Source organism: Rhincodon typus, chromosome 8, assembly GCF_021869965.1.
Source record: "Rhincodon typus isolate 14 chromosome 8, sRhiTyp1.1, whole genome shotgun sequence".
Lineage (NCBI taxonomy): Eukaryota > Metazoa > Chordata > Chondrichthyes > Orectolobiformes > Rhincodontidae > Rhincodon > Rhincodon typus.
Window position 1 is genome coordinate 11,027,087 of NC_063339.1, and position 9,411 is coordinate 11,036,497.

The window sequence follows — 9,411 nt, forward strand, 5'->3', positions numbered from 1 at the left end:
AGTTTGATGATAGAACCACAAATCCTCAAATCGTTCATAAGGTGCTTGGATCTGCACTTGAAGTGCTGCAGCCTGCAAGGCTGGGGGTGATGGGTGGTGGGATTTGAATGGGTGGCAAACCTTTATGGCTTTTACAGACACAATAATTTGAATAGTCCTTTTCTGTGCTGTAAACTTTCTATGGCTCAATGGCCGGGGCAATGTGGCGTGGAAGCAAAGACCATATAGAGCCCGAAACTGAAGTTAGTGAAACCAAAAACTCGGGAATTAGGTGTATCCAGAAAAGCCATACAAAAAGGAAGTAAAAAGTTTAAAAAGGAAGTCATCAGAAAAACCCATTCCCAGCTTCATACCGACAGACAATAAGACAAAAAGTGATTGTAAAGAGTTATCCACATTCATAAAATGGCTCCAAACCAAGTGGCCAACAGGACCTCACATAAGGTAAGAGGCTTTGAGATCAACTGAAGTTCAGGAATGACAATCAAAAGATATAATGGGAAAGATGTGGGAAAACTGCTGGGAATAGAGAGATTGTGCTAAAAACTACGTTACTAAATCTCAATTCTAAAATTTGAAATAATTATCAAACAGAGTCACTTTGAATAAAAAGATGAAATTCAGGTTCATTCAATAGTCTACGGGTGATACAATAGCCCTTGGAGGCTGAACAGAACCAATTTGCCTACTTTAAGAACTGTTATTGCATAGGAGACCATTTGCCTCACCTCCAGCCAACCCCCCTCCTCTGGGCAGTGTATATATTTTCTCTCTCTCCCACACAGTAACAGTCTCCGCAGACCCAGAAGCCCCAAGGAGCCCCAGCTCCTTTATTCCTGATCCGTCTAGAACAGGATTATACAGTTCCTAGTGAAGTCCATTTTGTAGCCAGGTTTCTAGCCTTGATATCAGACCACAAGTTGTTATTTGTGCCTGCAGGTAATCAGTCTGATTTACCACACGTGATGCATTTACATACATGGTCTACAGGCCTAATTAAGACCTTACAGCTCTCCCTCTTACTCTGGCTTTACTATTTTTGACTGTCGTGCTATCAGTCTTTTCTAATTAAGTGTGGACCGTGTTACTCCCTTTTAATAGTACTTTCTGATTCCCATCCCCCTGTCAAGTTAGTTTAAACCCTTGTCAACAGCACGAGTAAACCACTCTGACAAGTTACTTCAGATGCAATCCATTTGGCCCAGCACCAGTCCCACTTCCATCAGAACTGCTCCCAATGAGATCACATCAGCTCTCCAGCAACTGCATTCATTTCCTCACCCTTCTGATTTCTATATGCATGAACATGTAACAAAACACAATCTGCATAAGCAATCCAGAACCCCAAGATAAAGTTCCAGGGACTCTGAATCCCACAAGGCCTCATGGTGACCATGTATCCACTTCCAATTTTCATAAAATCCATCTGGTTTGCTAATGTCCTTACAGGAAGGAAATCTGCCATCCTTTCCCGCTGTGGCCTATATGTGATTCCAGACCCATCGTAATTTCGTCGATTCTTAACTACCCTCTGGGTAATTTGAGAGGGGCAATAAATGCTGGCATACCCAGTAATGCTCACGCCCAATGAACACACAAAACAAAAAGCCTGTCCTGCACAGCACAACTTCACCACTAATCAGTTGCTGTTTTAACTTCAGAGACTCGAACAACAAATGGCTTAGTTTCACAGTTAGGACACGAACATGGCAATCCAGTTAAGTAGTATTTTATATAAATTTTAAAAAGCCTTTGTGGATGACAGAACATTTCCCAATTCATGAACAGTGTATTATTTAAATGGAGAAAATCTCAGAAAAATGGAGAAATTCAGAAAGCTGCAACACAAATGCACTTGGAAGGGACTTCTGCATGAAACACAGATTGCTAGCACACAGGTGCAGCAGGTAATCAGGAAGGATGATAGAATGTTGGTGCTTATTTCAAGGGGGTGGAGTGTAAAAGTAGGGAAATCTTACACAACTCTACAAGACACTGGCGAGACCACACTTGGAGTACTATGATCATTTCTGGTCCCCTTATTTGAGGAAAGCTGTCATTTCATTAGAAGCAGTTCAGAGAAGGTTCACTAGGACGATCCTGATAATGAAGGGACTGCCTAATGAACAAAGGCTAAACAGGTTGGGACTCTACTTTCTGCAGTAGAGAACAGTGAGAGAAGACCTCACTGAAACATCTCGGATTGTTAAGGGGTTCAACAGTGCTATGAAGCAGAGATCGAACTCCCCTCTCTAAATAACGAAGACCTTGAGAAGCTTGCCTCGCCTCATAATCTGTTAAAACAAGTGTGAAAAGTGGTGTAACCTGCCTCTCACTCCCAACTCTGTTGTAAAGGGGAGGTTAAATGAAATGAAGTCCTGACAGTCACTCTATAATCAACAAGTAACAATTTATTTATCTAACACTAACAGTTGGCAAATTAACAGAACGACTAACAAACCAAACAATTCCCCCTTAACTACTAACTATTCCCAAATAAAACAAAATTCTAACAGTATTTTGTTCCAATAGATACAAAATTCCACTTATATAAACCAAATTAATTTTAAAAAACTTTAAACTCTTGAAATTACTGCCAGAATACATCTTCTGGAATGTTCGGTGCCTTCTCCACTGTTCTTCAGTCAGGAATGCCTTTCTCCATCAAATTCTTGTGTCAGGAATATTAGCTAAGAGTGCCGCTGTACCTTTAGTCAGATGATGGTTTTCTGAGAGCTCAGAGAATTCTGTGAGAGCCAGTGATGTTCTCTTTCAGGCTGCTGGTTGTTAACTCTAACAGGTGGCAATTGATCTCTCACCAATTTTCAAATACCCACTTCTTTTATACCTTTGATGACCTATCCATTTCTTATAATAGGATTAGTCCTAGGTTGTCGAAACCATCATATTTTAAATGTAATTGTTATTTTAGTCTCTAAGTACCTGGTTTAAATTAATTGGCTGATACTCAAATTGGTTGCCTGGGTTGTTAACCATACAGCCTTTGATACAAATGTTTCAATTTCAGGAATTCTCTGTGCCTGCTGTTGTTTGCAAGCATTGTTTTAATCTCCAGCCTAGAAAAAGCACATCATCTTTTAAAGGGACCACACACTCTTTGCCCTATCATTTTACAAACAAATTCTAATCTCCAGCCTTCCAATCCACAAGTACTGTACCCAACTTCGTAACATCTCCCACCATCATGATGTAAAGATGGCTTCTTTTTTTTTTCTAAATCTTAACACCATTATTACTAGATCCATTGGTCATTAATCTACAGTTTCACATTTCATACTAATTCTATATACATACATATAACATTGAACACTACCATTTCTACCTTATACACATATTTTCCTTTAAAACTGCAATAACGCATCCACAATAACATTTTCACAACCCGCAAGATGTGCAATCTGGAAATTAAATGCTTGTACATAAGACTCCAACGAAATAGTCCGGTGTTCTTATCTTTAAATCTTTCCAAAACTGTCAAAGGATTGTGATCAGTGTACATAACCATCTCTGATACATTGTTTGCAACATAAATATTAAAATGTTTTATGGCCAGTACCAAACTCAATAACTCTTTTTCAATGGTTGAATATTTTTTTCTGGTAGATACTGAGTTTCTTTGAAAAATAACGGATGAGCCTTTCAATTCCACAATCATCCTCCTGTAACATCGAAGCTCCAATACCTACATCGCTTGTGTCAATGGTGACTTTTAAAGGGTTTCAAGAAATTTGGTGTGGCTAAATTTGGTAGTTAAATTTGACACTGGTCTATCCACTGGCATTTCATGTTCTTCCTTTAAAAATCTGTCAGCGGTGCCACCACATTACTAAAGGTTTGTACAAACTGCCTGTAGAATTCGCTCAGTCCCAAAAATCATAGCACCTCCTTCTTCGAGAATGGTCTTGGAAAATCCTCGGTGGCCTTCGTCTTCACATCGTCTTCATCTCTCAATATTGTAACTTCTTTACGCTCTCCCCTTGTTCTACCTGAGTAAACCTTACCCACAGAGGTGAAGTCTTTGAAGAGATCAGGCACTATTGTACTATCCAGCCCATCACAAGGGTGTGCACTCACCCGCAGCCCCTCGACTTCTCCTGAGATTTCCTTCATTATGTCAACTAATCATACTGCCTTGGCCTCTTTTACCACATCCTTTTTCCCAGTGCCTCTCTTAATCCACCAGCACTGTGACTTTGTGTGACCCCTCTATTACAGTGGAAACACCTGAAGGCTTTCACCTCTTCTTCACCCTCTGGGGTTCCTTTTTTCACCTGTTCATTTCCATTCAAGGATCTCCCTTTTTCCTAATTTCTATCCCTCATGGAATGAAATCGCTGTTGGAAGCTAGATTTCGATTTATGCACTAATGCACATTCATCTGCCATCTCTGCACCTCTTCCCACTGTTTTAACTTTCTGTTCCTCAACATGAGTTCTTATCATTTCTGGAAGTGAAGTTTTGAATAATCTCACTAAGACCCTCACATAGCCTTTCTATCTTTAATGCTCTCATCCATCTATTGAAGTTGCTACGTTGAATTCTTTCAAACTCATCATAAGTCTGACCTGGTTCATTTCGTATATTCCTGAGCCGTTACCTGTATACTTCTGGTATCAATTCATAGACACTCAACATAACCTGTTTTACTTCATATTCTCTTGACACCTCCTCTGACAGCACTGCAAACACCCCACTAGCCCTTCCTACCAACTTGGTCTGAATTAACATTACTCACACGGTCGCTGGTCAGCTCATCCAGGTAGCCAATTTCTCAAAGGCAATGAAAAAGGCTTGTACATCTTTTTCATCAAATTTTGCTAATGTTTTGATATATTTGTATATATCCCTATCAGGTCTTTGGCTACGATGGGTCTGCTCATCATCACTCTCCTTCTCATCATTTTAAGTCACCAACCTGTTTAATTTGCAACTTTCAAAGTTCAAACTCTCTTTTTCTTTTTGTCATTCCTCCGCTTGTAACTGTAATTCAAACTGTTTCAATTCCCTTTCACTCTCGAAATCCAGTTATCTTCTTTGCAATTTAACTTTTTCAAACTCCACTGCACTTTCCTGTTTCTCTGGTACACCTAAATGCTTGACTAATTCCTTTACAATTTCAGCTTTCCTTTATCCTTAGTTAAACCCATTTCTAGCCTGTTTGCTAATTCTAAAGTGCTTCCTTCTTTTGTCTTTCTAAACTTTCTTGGCAAAATTTAGGAAGCAGTCTCAAACCCCAGAACCTCTTTAGCAATGTTAAGAGCCATTTCCCCCACTTGTGATTTAAGAACTGTGTGGAGTTTGCACATTCTCCCCGTGTCTGCGTGGGTTTCCTCCGGGTACTCCAGTTTCCTCTCACAGTCCAAAGATGTGCAGGTTAGGTGGATTGGCCATGCTAAATTGCCCTTAGTGTTCAGGGATGCGTAGCTTAGGTGGGCTATAGCGGGATGGGTCTGGGTGGGATACTCCAAGGGTCGGTGTGGGCTTGTTGGGCCAAAGGATCTGTTTCCACACTGTAAGGATTCTATGATTCTATAATGATGAACATAGAACAGTACAGCACAGTACAGGCCCTTCAGCCCTCGATGTTGTGCCGATCTATTATCCAACTCTAAAACCAATGACAAGTAACCAAAATTAAGCAGATATTCCACTTCTCACCTACGTTTTATTTAAAGATTTAGGACACTAATTCCCAGGTCTGTTTAAATCTGCTGGGAACTTTCGTATCCCAAATCTGTTCAAATCTGTCCAAATCCATTTAGAACCATTCAGATCTCGTACACGAACTGGCCAGATCCTGGACTCAAGCCCCAAATCTGTTATGAAGCAGAGGTCGACCCCTCTCTGAATAACTAAAACCAAAACATCTGGAGAAGGTCACCTTACCTCATAATCTGTTAAAGGAAGTATGAAAAGTGGTGTAACCTGCCTCTCACTCCCAACTCTGTTATAAAGGAGAGGTTAAATGAAATGATGTCCTGACAGTCACTCTATAATCAACAAGTAACAATTTATTTATCTAACTCTAACAGTGAACAAATTAACAGGACTACTAACAAACTGAACAATTCCCCTCAACTACTAACTATTCCCAAATAAAACAAAATTTTCATGGTATGCTGTTCCAATGGATACAAACTCCACTTATATGAACCAAATTAATTTCAAAAGCTTTAAACTTAGGTTCTCGAAATTACAGCCAGGATATGTCTTCTGGAATGTTCGGTGCCTTCTCTGTTGTTCTTCAGTCAGGAACGCCTTTCTCCATCAAATTCTTGTGTCAGGAATATTAGCTAAGAGTGCTGCTGTACCTTTAGTCAGATGACGGTTTTCAGAGAGCTTAGAGATTTCTGTGAGAGCCAGTGATTATTTTCTTTAGGCCTGCTGGTTGTTAACTCTAACAGATGGCAGTTGCTCTCAAACCAATTTTCAAATACGTTTTTCTTTTATACCCTTGATGAGCTATCCATTACTTCCAATCGGAATGGTCCCAGGTTGTCAAAGCCATCAGATTTAAATTTAATTGTTTTTTTAGTCTCTAAGTGCCTGGTTTAAATTAATTGGCTGATATTCAAACTTGTCACCTTAATAACAAAACAAGACCGCTGCCTAGGTTGCTAACTATACAGCCTTTTGATACAAATGTTTCAATTTCAGGAACTCTCTGTGCCCACAGACATTTTTTTAAATTTCTAAGCCTAGTAAATGCACATCATCTGTTAATGGGAACTCACAATCTTTCTCCCTATCAATTTACAAACAAATTCTAACATCCTGCCTTCCGATCCACAAATACTCCACCCAACTTTGCAACAACAGGGTAAATGGTGAAAGGACGTTTCTTGTCATGGGAGAGTCTAGGCCCAGACGCCATGGTCTCAGAATAAAGGGGTGCCAATTTAAGACTGAAATGAGAAGGAATTTCTTCTCTCAGAGGATAGAATGTCTTTGGAACTCCTTGCCACAGACAGCTATGGAGACAGAGTTCTTGTGTATACTTAAGGGTGAGATTGATAGATTTTTGCAGGAAAATCAAGAGCTACAGGGAAAATGGACGTGCGGAATATCGGATCGGCCATGATCCCAGCAAATGGCGGAGCAGAGTCGAGCGGCTGAACAGCCCTCTCCTGTTCCTATTTCTCATGGTCTTATGCCACCTACATTTAGGTTGGTCAACAAAGTTTTAAGATGAGTACCTTAAGAAACTGAAAGTGCTTGAGCATGTCGGCCACTTTCTCTGTATTTTGGCCCTCTTTCAAGAAGTCCAGTTCAAGCGGCATGTTTTTCTTTGCTTCATCAACCAGCCATGCAAAGCTGAATTCGGGAAACATCCATGACACGAGCCGAACCAGAAGCTGTTAATAAAACTCTGCATTACTATGATGCCAGTGTTGCATATCCAACAATATGACATGCCCTTAAAAGAAACCTCCCTTTCCCATTGCCCTTGTTTGATACCTTTCATCTTTTGTGGCTTTTTATGGAACTGATTCTGAAATGTGCATGACCGTGGTCATTGATGATTCTCCTCATCGTCACAAAATGACTGCACACCTCATTGGCTAAATACAAGAACATTTAAGGACTGTACAGACTTAAAATGGGGAGCTTGAACATTATTGTTCATCAAATCACCTTGTGAGCTTTTCATGCTGCCAAGTGACATTGACCTGGACACTGAGCATGTGCAGGAATTTCCACTTAATGTCTCAACATAAATAAACACAGCATAAAAACAGAACAGCAGCAACATCTCAAGTCAATTCTGCTACTAAACCTTCTCATGGTTGACCTCCTTCAATTCTATTTTCCTGCCCTATCCTCATATCTCTCAATTTCTTCAGTGCCCCATATATAGAACCCTATCTTGAATATATCCAACAACTTTATTCACAGGACAGATCCACAAATCCAAAGATTTACAACTTTATGAATGAAGAAATTTCTTCCCATCTTACTCTTCAATGGTCAGCCCCTGGCCCTTACACTATGCCCCCGAACATAGGAAATAGCAGCAGAAGCAGGTCATTCAGGTTCTCAAGCCAACTATCGTTATTCAGCAAGGACATAGTTGATCTGTTTGCATTCCGAATTATACATTCCCATCTATCCCAGAAAATCTTTGATCCCTATGGCTCACAAGAATCTATCCGTAGTGTAAAACAGAACTGTGAATGCTGAAAATCTGAAACAAAGACAGAAATTACTGGAGAAACTTAGCAGGTCTGGCAGCATCTATGGAGAGAAAGCAGAGTTAACTTTTCGAGTCCAGTGATCCTTCTTCAGCTATAAGAACCCATCCATGCCTGCCTTAAAAAATATTCAATGTACCCTCCCTTCTGAGGCAGATGTTTCCATAGTTGTACAACTCTCAGATAAAGAACAAAAACAAAGTTGCTGGAAAAGCTCAGCAGGTCTGGCAGCATCTGTGAAGGAGAAAACAGAGTTAATGTTTCAGGTCTGGTGACCCTTTCTCAGAACGGAGGAAGAAATTCTTATTTCAGAGAAAGAAATTCTTATTTCAGAATGGAGGAGTATCTCTTAGAAATCTATAAAATTCTAATAGGACTGGACAGGGTAAATGCAGGAAGGATGTCCCCAATAACTGGGAAATTGAGTACCAGGGATCACAACCAATGGATATATGTATATAAGGATATATTAGGACTGAGATGAGGAGAAATTTCATCACCCAAAGAATGCAAAACATGTGGAATTCTCTGCTATAGAAAGCAGTTGAGGCTAATAAAAATGAAAGTTTTCAAGAAGGAATTGGATATAGTTCTTAGGGCTAAAAGGATCAAAGGGTACAGGGATAAAGCGGGAATAGGGTATGGGGTTGGATGATCATCCATGATCACATTGAGTGACAGGGCAGGCTCAAAGGAACAAATAGCCTACTCCTGCTTCTATTTTCTATGCTTCTAAATATTTTAAATAGCTTATCTAGTCATTTAGCTCAAGTCAAATGATTCTTGGAAGTGCTGCTTTGACCCACTGCTACAAAGAAGTAATATCTCACCTCAAAAGTGCAAGTTATCTTCACAGAAGTGAAAGTCAATTATCTATCTGGCTTGACTTTAGAACACAAATAATATTAAACGTTCAACCTTCATCACACTTTCGAGAGGATTATTTGTGGTAAAGGTGAAGTTAATGCAGTGGAAATCCCTTAGGAAAATGAAAGGGACAACGTGTAACAGGACAATTCTTTGCAGTTGTTTGTATTGCCTTCTTCAATGATTGTATCTATTTTTTAAACGTGTTGAGAAGCTGAGTGCGTTTTACTTGTGATTATAATGGGATGTAGAAGACGATGGAAACTGGCTTGTCAACACCATAATCATGTTAGAGACAACAAGGTGCAGGGCTGGATGAACACAGCAGGCC

The 9,411-nt window shown here is 39.9% G+C and overlaps 1 protein-coding gene across 1 annotated transcript in view; it reads right to left on the reverse strand.

Moving 5' to 3' along the window:
• Positions 1-9,411, reverse strand: part of adck1 (aarF domain containing kinase 1) — a 399,982-nt gene that overhangs the window by 136,148 nt on the left and 254,423 nt on the right. Inside the window, exon 6 of the mRNA XM_048600420.1 lies at positions 7,218-7,376. Coding sequence (XP_048456377.1) covers positions 7,218-7,376 — 159 coding nt within the window. The remainder of the gene's footprint in view (positions 1-7,217; positions 7,377-9,411) is intronic.